The following is a 21384-nucleotide window of genomic DNA, read 5'->3' as shown; positions in this document are numbered from 1 at the left end:
TGCTGTAACCACGAGTACCCCCAGGGAGGGCACCCCACCTCCTGCAGGAAGTCTTCAGGGAGTAGGTCCTCAAGGCTTAGTCTCATCATCCTGTCAGGACCTGGAACTACTGTCTCCTGGCAGACCAGGCACCTAATTCTGTTCCAGGGGCCAGTCATCCAGCCCAAACCCTCATCCACTGGAGGCGGCCTGGGAAGGGGCAGGGGCTCCCCTATGCCCTCTGGCCCCTTAGTGACCACAGCACAGCTCTCTTTTCCCAATGTTTATTGGTTCTAAAGGGCAGCCTTTCTCCCAGCAGAGGCTGAGCAGGCTCATATCTTTTGGGCTCCGTGAACAGGGCGGTTCACGTGCTCAGGGGAGGCCAGGTAGGCCTTGAGCTTAGGCCGAGCACTGAGGCGCGTCACATAGGCCAAGAGCAGAGGGTGGGAGTCTAGGCAGCCGGGGGCCAGGACCTGGTGATTCAGCAACAGGTCCAGCAGGTTGTAGTCCGCGAAGGAGATCTGCAGGGGAGGGGATATGAAGGGGCTCGAGCAGGGTCAGAAGAGAAGGGGCTGCAGGGAGCCAGAACACCTCCAGTGAACCTGCGGCGACTCCCCTCTGGGCCTCTGTTTGCCCTTCTGAGAAATGAATCATCTGCCATGGGCTAGACCCAGCACTCACCTGGTCACCCACAATGAAGGCCTGACCCCCCTGGTTCTGGATCAGCAGAGTCTCAAAAGGCTTCAGGTACCCTGGCAGCTCCTGAACGTACCTGGCCTTGCCTCCCTCCTGCAAAGGGCAGTGATCTAGTGGCAGCTCCCAGAGTGCCTGGCCAGGGTGACCTCCTGGCCCCCAGCCCCGAGCACCAGCCGCCCCTGCTCACATAGCTGTGGTGGATGAGCTGGCTGCAGTGCCTGCGGACGTCCTCCACGCCGTCATTCACCATATCCACCAGTGCCGCCTCCCGCTGGTCTTTGCCATAGAGCCCTGGTCAGAAGCCAGGCAATGGGTCAGGTTCTGTCCAAGTTGGCGCTGCACTGCTCCCCTCTCCCCCAAATGCCCACAGGCCTCAGGCTGGGGCACCCAGTTCCCTAGATCGGAGGGCCTGCTCTACACAGCTCTGCTGCTCCCACCTCCAAAAGCCAAGGGAAGGGGCGGTGCCAGGGGCAGGGGGCAGGGGAGCTCAGTCAGTTGGGTGTCTGACTCCTGATTTCGGCTTGGACAATGATCTCAGGTCCTGGGATTGAGACCTGCAATGGGCTCAGCACTCAGTGCAGAGTCAGCCTGTCCCTCTCCTTCTCCCTCTGCCCCTATTGCCTCTTGCAAGCACTTGCTCATTCTTGGACACTCTCTCTCAAATAAATAAATAAAATCTTTAAAAAAAAATGCCCAAGGGGACATGCCCAGCTGAGGACCATGCCTCTTCTCTGTCACATCCTAGGTCTCATCCTGAGACTCAGGAATTCCCTGCCCAAATGGCCCTAAGTCCCATCCCCCAGATCTGTCCCCCTGAAATGGTGAACCAAGCCTCTGGTGCATGTGTCCTAGGCCTGAGAGGCAGGTGTCTGTGGAGGATGGACAGAACTTGGCTGTGAGAATTGGTGTGTCCAGCTCAGTGCAGGGCAGCTGTTGGGCAGGAAGAGGTGGCAGGCCATAGCCAGAGGCCTTTGTCCTCCCACTCTGGGTCCTGCAGAAGTCAGGGTAGGCTGGGCCTGGCTGCTACCACTACTCTTCTGTCCTCTTCCCTAATTGCCACATCCTACTGGACCCAGGGCTTTTCTAGAACCACCCCCACCCCCCACCACCACAAAGTTAGCCAAAAAAGCAGCGACCTCTCTCAGCCATGTTCCTGCCACCATTGTAAGAAGGCCATAGGCTTCCTTATTGTGAATATGGGTTTTCCAGATTCAAGAGGGGTCAACATAGGAAAATATGGGCAGGAGGCCTACGTGGAAGCCTGTAGCCACACTTGCGGTGGCCTCTAGCCTACACCAGTACACATGTGGGGGCTGGCAGCCTCCTCTGAGCTGTCTTCCAGGAAACAGGCATAGTGAACCCATCTGGCACTGGCCAGTTGGCAGAGCCCTCATAACCCAGGCTCTGCCCTTCCTCTAGGGTCATCTGGCCTGTCTTCCAAATGGGGAGAGCTCTGGTTCTCAAGACATCCAAGGGGGACCCATTAGGTCCTCTGCAGGACCAGGCTGCCCCAGACCTCAGAACTCACCAAAGGTGCGACCCAGGTGTCGCAGGATGGCATTGGACTGGTACAGGGTGAGGTCTCCATCCTGGAACTTGGGGAGCTGCCCATACAGCTAGGGAACGGCATGGGTCAGTAAGAGATGCTGGGCTCAGCTGCCCCCCCTCTAGTTTTGCCCCCCAAAGGCCCAGCCCCTGACCCCCTGCCAGGGCACAGTCACTCACACAGGAGGCCTTGAGTGGGCTCTGCATCCAGCTGTCTTTGGTCACCACCTCCTCCTTCCAGCTCTGGCCCTGGTCAGCCAGCAGCATGCGCATGGCCTCGCAGCGCCCTGGGGGAGGGGACGACAGGGTAGTGGGATGTGGGCAGACAGACCCCAGGCTCACAGCGCCCTGGGAAGGGCCCAGGAGTGTGGGGACTGAAGGGAAACTAGCTTCACGGAGAAAGAGGGGAGACCATGGCCCCAGCCCTGTCCTGGAGAGGCAGACAGGTGCGCAGCCCCCAGCCCATGGTGTCCCAGGTTGGGAACAGAGCAGACGGACAGGCGCAGCCAGACAGGGCACCAAGAGGATGCAGCCGCGGCAAGTGCCGGCCCCGGCCCCGCCCCCGCCGCCCCGGCCCCGCCCCTGCCCCCGCCCCCCCGGCCCCGCAGCGCCGTCCCGCCTCCCGCCGGGCCGAACCCCAGGGAGCAGCTCGAGCTGGCAGCCGGGCTCCCTCGGTGCCCTTCGCCCTCCTGAAGGAGCCGGGGCCGCACCTCGGACGGGGAAGTAGACGATGGTGTAGGGCGGCACTAGGAGAGACAAACAGGGCGTCAAAGAGTATCCTAGGGAGCTGCACGGCCCAGGGGCCCGCAACCCGGGACGAGGTGGGGGGTGTCAGACACCCGAGAGAGGGGGGTAGCTCAGCCTGGGTCCTGTCCCCCGACCAGGTCCAGACCCTACTCACTAGCAAGCGGTGAAGTAGAAGAGCAGCAGGAAGTGGCGAGGCTCGTGGCCTTATATTTATGGTCTGTCCCACCCCCTGCTCCCTAACCGCCCCACCCAAGAATGTGCCGAGTCACCAAGCGGAGCTTGGCCCTGGGCAAGGGGCAGGGCGGGGTGTGGCGGGGGCAGGGCCCGACAGGCTCACCAGCACATCTGCATGGGTGTACCCTGCCTGAAGGGCACTGACTTTAGCATGGCACAGTCACTGCCAGCCTCCAGGCCACACCAAAACCCACAGAACTTCTCAGGGCCCACAGAAGGCCAGTTCTGAGTCCCTAACTAGCTGCTGGGCCACCAGCATGAGGACTCAGTAGGTGCTCATTTAATGCTTCTTGCATGAATGAATGCAATTTCCATAGACACATCCTCTCTCTGAAATAATTATGGCAAACCCTCAGGGGCTGAGGACTGTGTAGGGAACTTTACATATATAACCACCCTAGGACTTGATATTGTTCTGATCCTCATTTTACAAAGGAGGAACTGAGGCACAGAGAGGTTAAGTGACTTTCTCAAGGTCACACAGCTAATAAGCAGGACTTAAACTCAGGTGTGGCTAGGTTCAGGGGCCTCACTTTTAACCCTCTGTCTTTCTTCTACAAAGCCTTGTCATCTCCAAACCATTTTTTGACTAAGTCTAAGTGCTAGGCACTCTTCAAATATTGACTGGACCTGGGGATCTGGGTGGATGGAAAGAAGGACAGACTGAAATGCACAGGACCTCCTGGACCCGAGGGGACCGAGTGCCTGCCTCCCTGCAGGCCATCTGGCGCGCCAGCCCACTCAGTGGATGTGCTGGTCTTCCCCAGGGAACTGGAGCCTGACTGAACCAGACAGCTGTCTCAGCCACGTTTTCCTGTCAGAGCCACCAGGAGAGAGGAAGGTATCTTTCCCTGGTGCAGTTCCTATCTAAAGCCTGGGAGAAAACCCAAACATGCCTAATCAAAAGCATCCCTTAGCCTCATTTGAGTCCACAGCTGCCTGGGGCTGGGAGGTGTAGGGGAGGTGGTGATAGAGCTGGGTTCTATCCATGACTCACAGCTGGAGGAACATCTGCCCAGCACTTTGCAGCTTACAAAGAGCTTTTATATAAATGGTCTCATTTCATCTCCCCCACATCCTGAGAGGGAGGGAGTCTTGTTCCCATTATACTGATGAGGACACCAAGGTTCACAGAGGTTCATTCATCTGCTCTGGCCTGCAACATTCATGCCCTTCGTTTGTGCACAAGCATCAAAGGCCTGGGAGACCCTTTCCTGTCCAGTGGGCCAGCCTCCTACCAGCTCACACCCTCCAGCCATCACACTCAGGTCCCCTGGCTAGCTGTCCCCCAGGTCAGCTTGGCACTATTTGGTGGTGGGCTGCTTTTACCCACAGTCCTCTGGCTCCACAGGCAAAGCCTGTGGCCACCCTCGGGCCTTCTCCTCTGGGGTCCAGAGCAGTTTTCCCAGGCCAGTGGGCCAGGAACCTTCCTGTGTCCATCCCCCACCTCCAGTCCACGTGTATATCAGCACCTGTCTTTGGCAGTTGTTTTTTTTTTTTTTAAGATTTTATTTACTAAAAAAAAAAAAAAAAAAAAAAAGATTTTATTTACTCATGAGAGATACAGAGAAAGAGGCAGAGACACAGGTAGAGGGAGAAGCAGGCTCCCTGCGGGGAGCCCGATGTGGGACTCGATTCCAAGACCCCGGGATCATGACCTGAACTGAAGGCAGACGCTCAACCACTGAGCCACCCAGGCACCCCAGAAGTTTTTTAAATAGAAACAAGCAGGTTTTTAAAATATATATTTTATTTATTTGACACAGAAAGAGCAAAAGCACAAGCAGGGGAAGCAGGCAGAGGAAGAGGGAGAAGCAGGCTCCCAGCTGAGCAAGGATCCCAATGTGGCACTTGATCCCAAGACCCTGGAACCATGACCTGAGCCGAAGGCAGATGCTTCACCGACTGAGCCACCCAAGCGCCCTAAACAAACAGCTTTGTTGCTACTTAAATTTCATTCTCATAAAGTGTATATTCAGTGGTTTTAGTATATTCAGTGTTGTGCAACCACCACCACTATGTAGTTCCAGAACATTTCCATCACCCCAAAAAGAAACACTGTACTCATAGGCAGTCACTCTTCATTCCCCATCTCCCATCCCCACTAATCTCTTTTTTTGCTATGATTTGTCTATTCTGAATATTTCATATAAATGGAATCATACACTGTGGCCTTTTGGGTCTGGCTGCTGTCACTTAGCAGAATGTCTTGGAGGTGTCATGTATGTCATAGTGAATATCAGTGCATCATTCCTGTCTATGGCTGAGGAATATTCCATGACATGGACATACACATTTTGTCTACCCATTCCTGCACTGACAGACATTTGGGTGGTTTCACCTTTGGGCTTTTATGAATCAGGCTGCTATGAACGTTTTTGTGCAAATTTTTGTGTGAGCTTATACTATCAATTCCCTCGGATACATACCCAAGGGTGGACTCGCTGGGTCACATGATAGCTCATTTGAGGAATTTCCAAGCTCTTTTTCAAAACGGCTGCACCATTTTGTAAACCAAACAGCAGCATGCAAAGTTCCCAACTTCTCTATGTCTTCACCAGCACAGCTACTGTCTATCTTTTTCGCTTTAATTATCCCAGTGAGTGTGAAGTGGTATCTCAGGAGGGTTCTGTGTGCCAAGACTTATGGGGAACAGGGTAGAGAAAGAGCTATCATCTTTGCCATTGGAAGAATCACAGCTCAGGAGTGCCTGGCTGGCTCAGTCAGTGGAGCATGGGACTCTTGATCCTAGGGTTCAAGCCCCATGGTGGGCATGGAGCCGACTTAAAATAATAATAAAAAATAATAATTTTTAAAAAAGAAGAATCACAACTCAGAGTGGAAGAGATAGACACAGTTCTTCATTCACACACTGATTAGTATGTATCAGGCTGTGTATGGGCTAGGCATCATGGCCAACACCAGAATAGGCAAGATACAGTCTCCACTCTAATTGACTCTTCTAATGAAGAATAGAAAGCCTTCATCAGAAGTCTATCTGCCCAGCCATCTATCCACTTCCATCCACCTGTCTCTTCCTCTGTGTACCCATCTACCCAATCATCCACCCATCCAACAACCAAACATTTGACCAGATGGGCAAGGGGCTACTTTCATCTATGTATTTATGTATTTATCCACCTATCCATCCAGCTACCCATTTAGCCACTCAGTCATCCTGCACCTGTCTATCCATCCATCTATCCATTCAGCCAACTAACTATTGGTACAATCACCTATCCATCCATCTACCAACTATTTAACCACTAGCCTATCAAATCATCTACCCATCCTGCCATCCAGTGAGCCACCTGTCTGTTCATCCATACATCCATACATCCATACATCCATCCATACATACATACATACATACATACATCTGTCTGTCAACCATGGATCCATGTGTACATCCTAGACAACTGGAGCTGGAGCTCCAGCTTGGCTAAATTGGGCTGGACAAGTCAAGGGCATCAAGATAAATACCCTAGTATGCTGTTCATTGAACACAAGTGAGAAAGGATTTCCAAGCCAGGCTTTCTCTACCTGGACACAAAGGCTTTGCTTCTTGATTAGAAACACTTTTAACAACTATACCCCAACCCATTAATGCCCCCACTACTTTGGCTTATAATTTGGGGCAACACATTTCTCCCACTTCCCACCTTCTTAGGTGGTCATTTGGACACAGGATCATTCATCACTCATGGCATCCACCATGTTTTGAGCCCTTCCTATGTGCCAGGAAACTGCTAGGTCCTTTACTTAATTTTCACAAAAGCACCATGAAGCCTAGGCCAACGGCCATTTTCCAAATAAGGAAACTGAGACTCAGAGAGGTGAAATACCTTGCCAAGGTCCACACAGTAAGCACACAGGGAAATCAAGGCCTGTGGTCCTTCTCTAAGACCTTGCAGAAAATGCTAGAATTTCTGTGTCTGGAGGATGTTTGTAGTGCTGCCTGGGATATAGTGTCCTCCTGGTCTGCAGGAGAAGGTGAGACCCCCTAGGGCAGAGGGCTGAAGTTTGAAGGTTGAATGTTCAAGTGGTCATAAGGAGCCCTCACCTTCATAAGGTGACCCTTGACCACCTGGCCAGCATCCACTAACCTCTGAATCCTAACCTTTCTTCAGATCCTCAGCCCCATTCAGGGTTGTGTGGGGGCCATTCCCTCTGGCCATTGGCCACTCTTCCTTTCAGGTGGTCATTTCTACCATATCTCTGGGCTTGGCTCACATGCCACGTCCTTGGCAAGGTCCCCACTCTCCAACCCTCTCAGTTGTCCTCCACAGTCATTCTGCGCTTGCTGAATATGCATTTCCCACCAGCTGGAAGTTTCCAGGAGGCAGGGACTACTGGTTCCCAACACCCAGGAAGGTGTCTGGTAGGTATTCCACAACACTGGCAGAAGATTCAGCACCTCTGAAATTTTCTCCGGCCTCTTGCCACCTTCACCCCTCCAGGGACTGCTGACCTCTGCCTACCTCCCAAGGGCCTCCACCTAACATACTCTGCTGGACTCCAGTGCCTGGAACATTCCACATTCACGGCTGATCCCTGCCGGGGTCCCAGTGCTCACCCAGGGCTGAGCATGGGTTCTCATGCCTAAAAGGCTGCCCTGTTGTCTCTTCGCCCCCACTGATGCCTGGGTTCGTGCTCCCAAGCACCAGGAGGCTCTCTGTGGCCCTTTCTGAGCTGTGTGGCCAAGAGCAGGAGCCTCAGGACAGACACGGTCTGTCTATGTAGCCCCAACAGCTGGCCTGAGGCTCAGTCCCAGCCAGCCTCAGATGTTTGCAAAAGGAATACATGAATGGGTGGCCCTTCATGTGGCTGAGGGAGGCCAGAGCCACCAGCTCAGGTGGCAGGTGTCTGGAGGGATCTGTTTCCCTTGGACAAAGACTGGTGCAGGGGGCAGGTGAATAAATCATGAGAGGCCTAGAGCAGGGCTGGGGCAGGACAACTGACCTCATTGTGGGAGGTGAAGAACAGGAAGGTGGGCAGTGAGAGCGTAAGAGGGCTGGGGACATAACAGAGGGGCATAGGAGGCCCGTGGGGGTTGCCTGGCCCACCCCCACATTGCTCCCTGCTGAGCAAGAGGTTGGAGGTCAGCAGAAGGTAGGTGGGAGGTACTAGCAGAAGGTGGGGAGGTGGGGGGAGTTCAGAGCTATCCTGGAGCTCAGGGTGGGCAGAAGGTGGGATGTCTGGGGCCAGGCTCGGCTATGGTGGGGGCTGACTTTCCAGAATCCAGGAGTCATCCTGAGAGAGGGGATGGTGGGGAGAATAGGAAGAACGAGGGCAGACAAACAGAAAGACAGACAGACCAGTGTGAGAAGGGTTCTCATGCAACAGAGGGAGGGAATGACAGAGATGGGCATGAGTGGTCGGAGAGACCCACAGAGTCACAGCTGGACAGATGTCAACAGGGTGCAGGGGGTGACATGGGGCTGCAGGTGGACAGACACAGAGAGATAGGCACAGAGCCGAGGGCTGAGGGGCCAAGCCAGGCAGCAAGCAAGACAGAATAGTGGGGAAGGGATTGTGGGGGGTGTGCAGAGACCATGAGCCAGAGGCGAGGCAACGGAGGGTCTGCAAAGAAGGCCCAGTGGGGCCCCAAACCTCAGTCTGTGGCCAGGATGGGGCTGGAGCTAGTGGGTTGGGGGAGATGAGGATTTGGAGGAGTGGCTGTGTAAGCAGCATGGGGAGCTTGGAGAGCTAGGGGACTTGGGGACCTGGACTCATGGAGAGAGGAGCATGGGAAAGAGTAGCAGGGACCCTGTGGGAACCACACGCACAGCTGCCCACTCCAACCCACCCTCCTGCAGGAACAGGGCGACCAGAGTGGGAGCAGGAGGCACCAAGCCCTCGTCTCCATGGCCCTTCCCCAGGACCAGGCAGATGGCAGGCTCCCCGTGGGGGACCCCAGCCCCTCGGAGGGCACTCCAGGACCCAGTCAGGCTTCTGCCAGCCCAGCAGCCACCAGGCGTCGGCGGGCACTCCTCAGGGAGCTGGAAGCTCAGGTCCAGGCAGCCTATGGGCAGGTAAAGGGGACAGGGGTGTGGGGCTGTCCTCAACTGAGGGCACCATGAGGGAACAGCGGGGATCCCACAGCCCACCTGGGGCCCAGGACAGAGCTCAGGGAAGAGACCCAGGACATGCATTTTGATGGAGGGCTCTGGGGGTCAGTCAGCTGCCCAGGAGGCTGGAGCCTCTCCCCACCTCTGCCCTCACTGAGCCCTGCATCCAGCCTACGGTGCCCAGAGTTGGCTCCCTTCCACTCTTCACCTGAGTACAAGGGGCAGGTGCTCCCCTGTGAGAGCAAGAGTCCTGGCAGGGAGGGGCAGGAGCCTCCTGGACTGGGCCAGGATTGCCTCCTCTCTGGACAGGGAGGAGGGGGAGAGTCCACCAAATCCATACTGCCATTCTGAGGGGAGAGGTGCCCAGCCCGCCCTGGCACACCGGGCACCCAGTCTCCTCCTCCCGGGTCTGGCCCTGCTTCTGAAGATATTAAATCTCTCCTGATTGGGGGAGATTAGGGTAGGGGTTAAGGGACAGAGGGCTGGAGAGGGGATATCTGGAAGACCCTCAGGAGCGAGCACAGGGAGGCTGTGCCTTCCAGGGGGCCTTGGGTCCCGAGTGGCCCCCCTCACCAGCAGAGATGCTCAGAGATAATCCTGGATTAGGACCCAAACCCCCGTGCCCAGGGCTCCCCGCCTGCCCACCCGCTCCCAATCTTCCCCACAAAACCCTAGGAAAATCCCCTGCAGTCCTCCCAGACTCTCACTGGGAGCAGCTGGGGGCTGTCAGGAGCCCACAGCATCCGCTGAGGCCCAGGCCTGGGCTGCCCCCAGGACACCAGGCCTGGCATGGTTCAGGAGCCCATGGGAAACTGTGCCAAGCGGCCTCGGCACCGGAGGCCTAAGGTAGGAAAGGGGGAGAAGCCAAGACCAGGAGGCTGGGCTGTAGCCTGGAAGAGTCAGGTGGGGTGGGCAGAGCCCTCTGTGAGGGCTGGACTAGATTAGAGACGGAGCAGCCTCAGGGGGATGGAGGGGTAGGTTCCCACTGCCCTAGACCAATCAAGATCAAGAGTCTGGGAAGGGCCCCAGACTCTAGCCCCTTCCATGGACCACTGGGCCTTTCCTGCCAAGCTCATCAGGCCCCCCAGCTGCGCTCCAGCTGCCTGTGCCTGCTGCTGAGAGCTGAGCTCAAGGTCCCATTCTGCCACTGGCTTTCTGAGTGACCTTAACCCGGTCCCTTCCTTTGCGGGGGTGGGTGGGCTCGGTTTGCCCAATTAAACAGTAAGGGGATGGACCGTCCCAGCCTAGAGTGTTGATGGGTGAGAGCTCCCACTGTCCCATGCCAGGTTCCAAAGACGGAAGAGGCTGGTAAATGAGGGTGGAGGGGCCACTACCCCCAGCTCATGGCTGGCTCTGCTGCAGGACCACTGGCAGTGGCCCAGCTCCCCACCAGGAGGCTCCCACCATGGCCCCAGGGAGCCCCCAGGCCCAGCTCTCCCACCAGGTGGCTCCCGGCCTGAGGAGCAGGGGGGCCCAGGGCCAGGCATCCAGGGTTACTCAGTGCTCAGCAGCCTAGTGGGGCCGGCCTGCATCTTCCTGCGGCCCAGCATCGCCGCCACCCAGCTCGTATGTATGGCTGCCCCAGGCTTTGCCTCCTCTCTGCCTCTCCCTGAGTAGGGGGGAGAGGATAGAGTGGGGTCTTTGGAGCAAAGGCACCCAGATCCAGGGGGTGGGGCAAAGAGAAGTGGAGAAACAGAAACAAGATCAGTGGGGAGACCCAGGGAGACATGCCAGGAAAGACAGAAGAGAGGACAGAAAGAGACCCAGAGAACCTCAGAGACAACCACAAGGGGGTGGGCAGGGAGGTGCCAGGGCCTCCAGGAGAGGGACAGAGAGACAATACGAGAGACAGAGTGACACCGAGGTCCCCAGGGCCAGGTCTGAGGGTCTGCCCAACCCCAGATCCACATCTGGCAAATTGAGCTCTGAGCCCCAGGAGAGGGTGGGGGCAGGGAAGGGGGGGCCCAAGACACCAGGCCAGTCAGCAGCAATGGTTGGAGCATGTCTGAGCAGTGTCAGACAGACACAGGCCCTGCCCATCGTGTTGGGGGTGCTGAGTGGGGAGCCCTCAAAGAACAGAGGATGGGGTGCAGATACCTGGGTGGTCCAGGGACTTCTTAACCTGTCTGTGCCCCCAGGACCGGGAGCTGCGGCCAGAGGAGATTGAAGGTAAAGGGTTTTGGAAAAGACTGGTGTCTCCAAAGGGGTGGGCAGAGGGTGGGGCACACAGGGTGGGGGCACTGGGTGTGGCCTCAGCTGGTCGCCAGGAGGAACTAGGGTCAAGGAGGCGGTTGCAGGAGATGGAGGAGATGGAGACCACACTGGACAGGGAGGGGCTGACCGGACCCCCAGCTGTCAGTCCCCAGATCTCATTGCCAGGCAGGTTGAGGGCCCCTTTTATATCTGGTCATTCAGCAAACACCTCCCGGGTGCTCGCCATGTGCCTAGCCCTGTGTGGGGAGAACTGGGGAATGCAGCAAACTGGACAGATGGGGCCCATGTCCTCTGGAAACAGATGTCAATGAGTCAACTATGAGTACAAATGCTGCTAAGTGCTCTCAAGGAAATGAACAGATGGGCTGGAGGGGACCAAATGGAGAGGAAAGGCTTTCTTGAGTAGGTGACATAAAGACTAGAAGAGGGTAGAGTTCCAGAACGTGAGCTCCTTGAGGATAGGAACTGTTTGCTTTCTTTCCCTCCCTCCCTTGCTGCCATACCCCCAGTACCTAGAGCAGAGCTTAGCACACAGTAGATGCTCCTTAAATATTTGTTGAAAGAATGAGTTAAATAGCATGTGCTAAGACCCCGTAATAGCAAAAAGAAACTGATGCTTACAAGGAGGAAGTGAGCAGACCAAGGTGAGAGGCTGTGCTGGTCCAGGGACATGTGTAGGAGGAACTGACCCCGCCCTGCCCGGCAGAGCTGCAGGTCGCCTTCCAGGAGTTTGACCGGGACCGGGACGGCTACATCGGCTACCGGGAGCTGGGCGCCTGCATGCGGACGCTGGGCTACATGCCCACCGAGATGGAGCTCATCGAGATTTCACAGCAGATCAGTATGTGCCTCAGACTTGCCCCACGCCCAGTTCTCCAGAGGCCATGGCCATGGCTTGAGCAGCTGGGCAGCCCAGGGAACACAGGGGCCTCCCCACGTTGACCCCCGGAGCCCGGGGCCCTGGTCATTCTCAGGGCACCATCCCCTACAGGGTGGGCAGGGCAAGGATCACGATCCCCAATTTTCAGTTGAGAAAACTGAGTCTCTGAAAGCTTAAGTGACTTGGCTAAGGTCACAGAGCCAGGTCACTTGAGCCAGGACTGAAACCCAAACTCTTCAGGGAAATTAAGAAAAGCCACCAGAAAACACAGATGATCCAGGCTGTGGGGCCCCATTCAGTGGGGCAGGGGAGAGGGAGAGGCCAGGAGAGGTGGGCATAGGAGGGCTGGGCAGGGGTCTCTGACAGGCCTGGCCTCCAGGTGGCGGAAAGGTGGACTTTGAAGACTTCGTGGAGCTCATGGGCCCCAAGCTGTTGGCAGAGACAGCAGACATGATTGGCGTCAGGGAGCTCCGGGACGCCTTTCGGGAGGTGCGGCCCCTGGGGCTGGAGGGCGGACGGAGGCCTCGGGTCCGCTGTGAGTGGGGGCCGAGTGAATGAATGACTGGGTCGGACACTCAACGCCACGACCAATGCCACCACAGTTTGACACCAATGGTGATGGCTGCATCAGCTTGGCGGAGCTGCGGGCAGCCCTCAAGGTCCTGCTGGGGGAGCGCCTCAGCCAGCGGGAGGTGGACGAGATCCTCCATGACATTGACCTCAACGGGGATGGCCTGGTGGACTTTGAAGGTACCACTTAACCACCCTCTGTGCTTCGGGCCACACACCCTGGCTGGTTTTTGACAGAAAAGGAGCATTGTCACTGTGTGCCAGACCCCATGTCCTCTCCCCGTGAGCAGGACAAGAAAGTCCATTCTTAGGAAAGTGTGAGTGCTTAGCAAAAGATGTGGATGGAGCCAAGACGTGAAGCCAGACAGTCTGACGGAAACCCACTTCTTCCTCTGTGCTGTATTCCCACAGGGGGAAAACAAGGGTTAAATAATAATAGGAAGCCAAAGAAGATGAGTATGTAGAAATTCTCCAAAGTAGGCCCCAAAATTGTCTGTGAGCTTCCTAGCAGCCAAAGCAAAGAGGAAAATAGTGTTTTCCATAAAACAAAGCCCCTCTTCTTAGCCCAAAGGCCTATTCCCTACCAGATCCAGAAGACTCCCTTGCAGGCCCTGCCCTGGACCACACTCCCTCCCACCTTAAGGCCCGTATATCAGTCTCACCACTACTGGGCTCCAGAGAGCAGACCTGCAACCTTGGCTTTGTCCTGGCAGAGTTTGTGCGGATGATGTCACGTTGAGCCTGCACAGAAGCTCAGGACTTGGCAGCAGACAGGACTTGGGACCACAGCGACTGCCTGTCAGTGTGTTCCAGGAAGCCCACTGCCTCCAAATGACTCTCCCATTCTCCTTCCTACCCCACCTGTGTGTGACACCCCAGCCTGCCCTCACCCCCCAGCCCCACTTCCTCACCAACCCATGCCCATCCCTGTCTAACAATAAAGTATCTTGGAGCCTGGGGAGATGGCTTTTGCCTCTCACTTGTTACCCTGGAGCACCCAGTATTTGGCCCCCAAAAGTTAAGTCCTGGGCTGCAAGACCCATCAACTGTGAACTCCAGGTGGGCAGGAGCCCTTTCTGGATTCTGGGACTATCCCAGAGCAAGTGTCAGGAAATGTTCCAGAGCTGGGATGCCCCTCACCCTGTAAAAAAGGCTCCTGCCAGGCCCATGGTTCCACATGCCTGGCATGTGCTGCCAGATTCTTCTTCCTAAAATGTGACTTGCGTTGTGTCACACTGCTGTTCAGGAACTGGCCATGACCCCCATCACTCCCAGATTAATCCAGCCCTTTCTCCCAGCATCAGAAGGTTCTGGGAGGAGGAAGGCTGGCATAGAGTCACACACAATGAGGATGAAGTAGAGGTGGGACTTACACCCTAGCCCCAGGATTCTAAAGTCACAGTGCTAACAGGAGAGGGGGCCTTGGAGTCAAGGCGACCCAGGCCTCAGGCTCTCCTAGCTGCAGCAAACAGCTGCTCTGCAGAACACTGCCTGGCCCAAGGCTGTTCCGACCTGCTGGGAGTGAGGACACAAGCCTTAACCTCCTGGTCAAGAAGGGGTGGGAACTTTCAGAGCTCCTGCCTGGGCTTCACCATCACTGCCACCAACAAGATGGCCTTGGGACCAAGAAGGCAGGCAGTCACTGGTGTCTGGCCCAGCCCAGAGTCTGGACACCAAGGTGCCAGGGTTGGCTGCAGCAGCCTCAGCACCACTCACTTGCCTAGCAGATCCCAATTAATCCTAATACTCAATTACGTGATCTCTCCTGCCAGTCTGGCAGCTCTTCTCTGGGGGCTGTGGTCCATCCTCCCTCCCACCACCCTCTACCAGCTGGCACAGATGGCATGGCTGCCTGGGATGTCTGTCCCCTCTGCAGGGGCCAGGGGTAGTGATGGATGTGTGTCAGAGGAAGACCAGAACCCTGCTCAGGGCCTGCCTCCTACTGCCCCTTGCCTCCCCACCTGGCAGGCTCTGGGGCTGGGGTGGGGACAGGAGGTGATGAGGGGAGATAGTCTCAGCTGGTTGCCATGTATCTGCTAGCACAAAAATTGCCTACTGTTCTCCAAATCTCATACATGCCCTCCTACCCCAAAAAGGCTGCTGGCCCAAAAGGTCCCAACCAGATAACTGTGACAACAGGGACCAGCCAGGAAGGAAGAGTAAGGAGGTAGAGACTGTGCTGAGCTCAGAGCCCTTTCTCTGTTTAAAGGGGGCACCTATCACCCAAACCCATTGGCTGTTGCCAGGTGGAGCAGGCCAGAGCTATGAGAGCTTCTGATTTCCCAAAAGAAACCAGAAAGTCGGATTTACATTAAGTCCACTTTAAATAGTTTTGACTATCAACTATAGCATTCAATAAGGTGTATAACCTTAAGTGTACAGCAAAATGGGCTTTACGTGTTTGTGTGCCCAGGTAACCATCACCCACAAAAGGATATTACATCCACTTATTTTATTTAAAATAGTTCTCGGCTTACAGAATTATTTGAAGATAGTACGAAAGCTCTTGTATAAACTACTATGGCCAGTTTCTCCTGTGTGTTGGCCACGGTTCTCCAGAGAAACAGAACCAATAGATGCCTCTGTGTATGTGTGTATGTGGGTGTGTGGATGTGTGTGTAAAGACATTTATTGTAAGGAAATTGGCTCAGGTGATTTCAGGTGCTGAGTAGTTCCATGATTTGCAATCAGCAAGGTGGAGACACAGGAGAACTGGTGGTTCAGTTCCAGTCCAAGCCCAAAGGCCTGAGAACCAGGAAAATTGATGGTGTCAGTTCTAGTCTGAGGGTGGAGGACTGATGTCCTAGCTCAACCGTCAGGTAGGCCAGGTTCCCTCTTACTCAGCCTTTCTGTTCCATTTGGGTCTTCAACTGATTGGATAAGGGCCACTCACCAGGGGAAGGGCCATCTGCTTTACTCCATCTACCAATTCAATGGATGTTAACCGCATCCAGAGACACCCTCACAGACACACCCAAAATCATATTTGACCAAATATCTGGGCCTTGTGACCCAGGCAAGTTGACCCTTAAAAGTAACCATCACAGTCTGTTAATATCTCACATTAGAATTGGTACATGTGCCACAATTAATGAACTAACACTGATACAGTTATTAACTAAAGTCGATATTTTATGCAATTCCATATGCAGATTCCATAATTTTTTCCCTGATTATCCTGCTGTTCCAGAATGCCATCCAGGATACCACAATACATTAGGCATCATGTCTCCTCAGACTCCTCTCAGTTTTGACAGTTTCTCAAACTGCTCTTGCTTTCTTAGGATCATGGCAGTTTTAAGGACTGGTCAGATATTTTATAAAAAGTCCCTAAATCGGGATTTGTCTGATGTTTCTCTCATGATTAATCTAGGGTTATGGGTTTGCAGGAGGAAGACCACAGAGGTAAAGTGCCTTTCTCATCCATTATTATCAAGGGTGCATACTATTAACATGACATCACTATGGATGTTGACCTTGATCACCTGGCTGGAGGTAATGTTTGTCTAAATTTCTATACTAGTGGGCAGCCTGGGTGGCTCAGCGGTTTAGTGCCTTCAGCCGAGGGCGTGATCCTGAAGACCCAGGATTGAGTCCCACGTGGGGCTCCCTGTGTGGAGCCTGCTTCTCCCTCTGCCTGTGTCTCTGCCTCTCTCTCTCTCTCTCTCTCTCTCATGAATAAATAAATAAAATCTTTTTAAAAAATTTCTATACTAGAAAATTACTCTTTTTTCTTTCTCCCATTATGTACTACACTCTCTGGAAGAAAGTCACTATGTACCCCCACACTTAAGGGGTGGGGGTTAAAATCCACCTGATTAAAGGCATATCTACATAAACTACTTGGAATTCTTCTACATAGATTTGTCTCTTCTCTTCCTTTATTTGTTTACTCAACCATTTATATATATATATGATATACCATATAAGTTATATATGATATATGTTATATAATTACATCTACTTACATACATATAATTACATCCTAGACATTACATATCAATATATAATATCTCCACCTTTATTTACTCAACCATTTATATGTATAAATGATATACATAAATATACATATATATATATCAGTATAGGCTTATAGATATTTATTTTATGCAAGTTATAATCCTATTCTTTTTAAAATTTTGTTCAAATTGCTCCAGCTTTGGCCACTGGCAGCCCTTTCAGCTGGCTCCTGTATCCCTTTGGTATATACCCATCATGTTAGCATTTGGGGTTTGGGATTTTGGGGTGTGGTGGGTTTGGGGTTTTGTGAGGTTTTTGGCTTTTTTTGTTTTGTTTTTTTTCTTCCAAGATCATCTTGTATATTTCCTACCCCAGTCTTAGAATTAGCCATTTCTCCAAGGAACTCTGGTTCACTTTATTGGAGAATGCTATTAGAAACCAAGATCTGGGTGCTAAGTTGCTTCTAGGCCCTCTCAGCAGACAGAGGAGATACCCATGTACACTAATCTGTGTATATGCAGTCTTTATATAATTTCTCTATGTAACCAACTGTATCTACATTGAGCTAAACATGAGTTCATACTGATATCTCCAGTTCCAACCTTGATCGTGTTAGCCTCCTCCACATGCTTACCTGTCACTACTTATTCCAACAATAAGAAATCATCCATCCTGACTTAACTGTCAATTCTAGTGTACATGTGCTGTGGCTTCACAATTGTTAACCCATACTGCCACAGAAAACCGCTTCATCAACTAAAGTTGATGCTTACCCGCAGCTCCTTTACATTCACTTACAGACTCCGCCCATTTCCAGATTAGCACCTTACTCCCCCACCCCTTTAGTGAGGCTGTCTCAATCCTACCATACAAAATAACTTCACTGCCTTAAAAAAAAAAAAAAAAAAAAAAAAATCCCCGATGTCACTCATTTAACTCTACCCCTCACCACCCCCGGCACCCAGTAATCTGTTTACCTCATGTATGAGTTTGTCTTTTCCAGAATGTCATACAATTGGAACCATACAGCGCATAGCTTTTTCAGACTGGCTTCTTTCGCTTAGAAATATGCCTACCTGTGTCTTTTCAGAGCTAGATAGATGATTTCCTTTTATTGCTGAATAAATAGTCCCTTATACGGATATATCACAGTTTGTTCATTCGCCAATTGAAAGCTGCCTCCTCTGCAAAGACTCCTGTGATGTCACCAAGCAGGCTCCTTCCTCTTAGTTCCAATGCATCCTGTATACCAGTCTCCACATTGTCTTATTGTGCTGTGTGCCTTTGCTTTCCTGTCTGTCTCTCCTTGAGACCAGGAGCTCCTTGAGGAGAGAAGCCACGGCCAGTTCATTTCCATATCATCAGTGTCCCGCACAAGGATGGAGGATGGAGTCAGAAAATGCCTGTTGGATGAATGGACGAATGAATGAAATGTCACGGAGAGGAGGAAAATCTACAGACCTGGGGCATGAAGAATACACAAGGCCAGAATAGTTTTGAGGCGAAGTAGCCCAAGAGAAAGGGTTAGTGTTCGGAGGAAAGTCTAAGATCTAGGGTGGTGAGGAATGAAATTTGAGGGGAGGGGTCTGGATGCAGAAATGGAAAGAAAAGAGGACAATGAAACAAGCTCCTTATGAATATTCATTTATCCACACAACCCTGTAAGACAGTTATTACTAACGTCCGCATCTTTACGATGGGGAAACCCAAACATACTAGGGTAACTTGCCCAAGGGGAAATCGCTGGTGCGGTGGGGTGAGATTCGAACCATCAGCCTCGCTCCACTTGGTGCTCTCACCCAAGATCGGTTTGGTACAGGGCCCGGCGAGCGGCGAGAATTCAACGAAGGCGAGATGATCCTGCTGTTGCCAGTAGGAGGCCCAGGCTCGGAGTCTTGGAGGACTGGCTGAGGGGTCTTTGAGGCCGCCCTCGGACCTAACACGAGCTTAGACCAGAGGACGAGGCAAACCCGAGAGGCGCGGAGGCAGCGTCGATGAGGGACCCGTTGCCATAGGAACAAACGGAAGCTTTAGGAGGGCGCATGCGCAGGCCGGGGAAAGGGTGTGGAGCCGGCGAAAGGTGACGTAAAAGCGCACGGGGTGAGACGCAGGGCTCCGCACGTCAAAGCCCTGCGTCCTCCGGCATTCAGTGCAGTGGAAAGGCGCGCGCGGTGCTGGCGCCGGCAGTGATAGCAGCCCCAACTGGACCGAGAGCAGGCGGTGCGGAGCTGACGTGCAGAGCAGCGCCAGTGAAGCGTGAAGGCGGCGCCCGCGCCGGGAAGACCCCTCCGCGCAAAACGCGGCCGACCGGACCCGGGTCCCGGCTTCCAAGGCCCCGCCTCTCGGGCCTTGGGACTAATCGGATTGAGAGCGCGCCGGCCCGGACCCCGAACTCGCCAATTGCGTAGGGCGTCAGCTACCGCCCAATCCGGAGCAGACAGGTGCGAGGTCCGAAAGGCGGAGACCAATCAGCAGCGGTTGCGGCCTGTTGGGGCCGATCTCTGCCAATGAGGAGGCCCGAGTGACATCCGCGCACACCAATCGGGAGTGAGAGAGCGTTCGTGCCCGCCCGCCCTTCCGGCCTGAGCTCTATTTACCAGGGGCGTGCGGCCGGTTTACCAATCAGAGCGCGGCTGAGCGGCCGAGCAGCCAACCCCGGAGGAGCGGCCGGCCGGCGTCCGCCGCACCCGAGAGTTGGGGATGTCCTACAAACCCATCGCCCCCGCCCCCAGCAGCACCCCCGGCTCCAGCACCCCTGGGCCCGGCACCCCGGTCCCCACAGGTGAGGATCCGACTCTACCCCTGCTCGCCTGCCCGGGTGGTCGAGGTCTCGAGAACACGGCCCGAGTTCTGCAACACTGGGCCTGCTGCCTCCCCTCTCTGAGCCTCAGTTTGCTGGCCTGTGAAGTGGGCGTGGTCACGTAAGGGCTAGTTGGTGGAGCGCAGGGGGAGGGGTTTGTCGCTGAAGTTGAGCGCCTGGAGCGAAGTATCCCTTTGGAGGGAAGCGGGCGAATCCGGTCGGGGGCTTGGAACGCTGGGAGGCCGGGTCCCGGCCCCGCGCTGACCTATTACTCGCGCATGTTGCAGCCGGAAGTGTCCCATCGCCGTCGGGCTCAGTGCCGGGAGCCGCTGCCCCTTTCAGGCCCCTGTTTAACGACTTTGGACCGCCCTCCATGGGCTATGTACAGGTGAGTGGGGTGAGGGATTGCCTACGGACGGGGACTGGAGGTCCCCGCGGGCCCTGAGCTCATGGCCCTGTCCTCTTTTGACATAGGCAATGAAGCCACCTGGCGCCCAGGGCTCCCAGAGCACCTACACGGACCTGCTGTCGGTCATAGAGGAGATGGGTAAAGAGATCCGGCCCACCTATGCTGGCAGCAAGAGCGCCATGGAGCGCCTGAAGAGAGGTAAGTGAGGCTTCCACCCTCCCTGCTCAGGAGACTAACACTGGACAATCCTTCCTTAGCAAAGGAAGGACATCTGGAGGCCGCGTGACCCAAGCCTAAACAAGGGTGGGTGTCACTTTCCAGGGAGGTGTTTTGAATTGAATTGAAATTGAGTCCGTTTGGGGGGAAGGACCAGGGCATTTGTCTTTCAAAAGGACAAATTTGAGGATTAGCCAAATCGTTAATCTCATCAGGCCCTTTATCATCCTCCTCCCTTTCACTGGAAGGAAAGGGGGTGGGGAAGGAGGGTCTTCCTCTGGAGGATGAGGGTGGGACCCTGCAGGGTCGCTGCATGTTACTTGCCCATTCCCACCTCAGGCATCATCCATGCCCGGGCCCTAGTCAGAGAGTGCCTGGCAGAGACAGAGCGGAACGCCCGCACGTAACAGGACGCAATTCCACCGCCGAGTCTGGACCTTTCCTGGCCACTGCAGAGCACCTGCTTCTCCCTGGCCTTCACCCCGAGTTGCACTTCCCAACCTGGGCTTCCTGTCCTGTGTCCCCTGGTGGGTGCCCTCCAGGAACCAGGGGGCGGCTCTCACTCCAGCCGACAACACTTGACTGGGACTCTTTCAAGAGTTAGCAGCGAGGTCACTGTGAGTCCCGCCCATGACCTGCCAACAGTGTTGATCCAACTGGAGCTTGCTCCTTTCTGTGGCCCCCACCACTCAGCACTTACCCAGGACTTGTCACCACCTTTCCTAGACTCCTCCCCTAGCAAGGCCTCCCTAGGCCTGTCACCTCCCTGCCTTGTCTCCTGGGCCATAGCGACTCTTTTTTCAGTCAGTGTCTTTTGCTAAATATGCCCTTTTTGTATAAATAAAAGATAATTTGGAGTTGTTCTCTCACCTCTTAATCTTTCTGAGTGTGGTGCTTCTGCTGAGCCAGGAAGAAATTGGAAAAGAGGAGATCGAGGAGGGGAGAGGGGCAATGCAGTGGTGGGAGACAGGGCCACTGAACCTGGCCTGGCCTGGCTCCTACTGTCCATTGACTTGGCTGGGACCCTGCCCTCCTCCAGCCCTGGGCCTTCACAGTTCTGAGT

General features: G+C 54.4%; 3 protein-coding genes and 1 long non-coding RNA gene across 5 annotated transcripts; 2 read left to right on the top strand and 2 right to left on the bottom strand.

The window, feature by feature from the left end:
* Positions 1-247: 247 nt before the first annotated feature.
* On the bottom strand, positions 248-3247 carry GSTP1 (glutathione S-transferase pi 1). The gene is made up of 7 exons (XM_072790144.1): positions 3122-3247; positions 2931-2966; positions 2401-2507; positions 2204-2291; positions 863-966; positions 661-768; positions 248-500 (listed from the first exon to the last, which is right to left on the bottom strand). Coding segments are annotated over exons 1-7 (633 nt in total). The 5' UTR covers positions 3123-3247; the 3' UTR covers positions 248-311.
* Positions 3248-10061: 6814 nt separating this feature from the next.
* On the top strand, positions 10062-13675 carry LOC140612531 (calcium-binding protein 2). The gene is made up of 6 exons (XM_072790143.1): positions 10062-10118; positions 11411-11441; positions 12193-12327; positions 12746-12855; positions 12969-13116; positions 13650-13675. Exons 1-6 carry the CDS (start codon positions 10062-10064, stop codon positions 13673-13675), a joined length of 507 nt encoding a protein of 168 aa, XP_072646244.1.
* Positions 13676-15371: 1696 nt separating this feature from the next.
* On the bottom strand, positions 15372-20727 carry LOC140612530 (uncharacterized). Of its 2 annotated transcripts, none has more exons than XR_012013696.1 (2): positions 18613-20727; positions 15372-18299 (listed from the first exon to the last, which is right to left on the bottom strand). It is a non-coding gene; the product is annotated as an uncharacterized lncRNA (long non-coding RNA). The 2 variants fall into 2 exon arrangements; XR_012013695.1 differs by having other exon boundaries at positions 18626-20727.
* On the top strand, positions 19003-21198 carry CDK2AP2 (cyclin dependent kinase 2 associated protein 2). The gene is made up of 4 exons (XM_072790142.1): positions 19003-19678; positions 19984-20084; positions 20171-20303; positions 20661-21198. Exons 1-4 carry the CDS (start codon positions 19597-19599, stop codon positions 20726-20728), a joined length of 384 nt encoding a protein of 127 aa, XP_072646243.1. The 5' UTR covers positions 19003-19596; the 3' UTR covers positions 20729-21198.
* The last annotated feature ends 186 nt before the right edge of the window (positions 21199-21384 follow it).

The sequence above is a fragment of the Canis lupus genome, chromosome 21 (assembly GCF_048164855.1).
Source record: "Canis lupus baileyi chromosome 21, mCanLup2.hap1, whole genome shotgun sequence".
Lineage (NCBI taxonomy): Eukaryota > Metazoa > Chordata > Mammalia > Carnivora > Canidae > Canis > Canis lupus.
The sequence above is the reverse complement of the archived record's forward strand: the minus strand, read 5'-3'. Positions and strand labels throughout refer to the sequence as shown.

Coding starts and splice junctions, on each gene's coding strand:
- CDK2AP2 (XM_072790142.1), top strand. CDS start 19,597: ATGTCCTACAAACCCATCGCCCCCGCCCCCAGCAGCACCCCCGGCTCC. Junction 20,085..20,170: donor CCTCCATGGGCTATGTACAG/GTGAGTGGGGTG, acceptor CTTTTGACATAG/GCAATGAAGCCACCTGGCGC. Junction 20,304..20,660: donor CATGGAGCGCCTGAAGAGAG/GTAAGTGAGGCT, acceptor TTCCCACCTCAG/GCATCATCCATGCCCGGGCC.
- LOC140612531 (XM_072790143.1), top strand. CDS start 10,062: ATGGTTCAGGAGCCCATGGGAAACTGTGCCAAGCGGCCTCGGCACCGG. Junction 11,442..12,192: donor GCGGCCAGAGGAGATTGAAG/GTAAAGGGTTTT, acceptor CCTGCCCGGCAG/AGCTGCAGGTCGCCTTCCAG. Junction 12,328..12,745: donor CGAGATTTCACAGCAGATCA/GTATGTGCCTCA, acceptor CCTGGCCTCCAG/GTGGCGGAAAGGTGGACTTT.
- GSTP1 (XM_072790144.1), bottom strand. Junction 2,508..2,930: donor CGTCTACTTCCCCGTCCGAG/GTGCGGCCCCGG, acceptor CCCCTCCCCCAG/GGCGCTGCGAGGCCATGCGC. Junction 2,292..2,400: donor GCCCACTCAAGGCCTCCTGT/GTGAGTGACTGT, acceptor GCCGTTCCCTAG/CTGTATGGGCAGCTCCCCAA.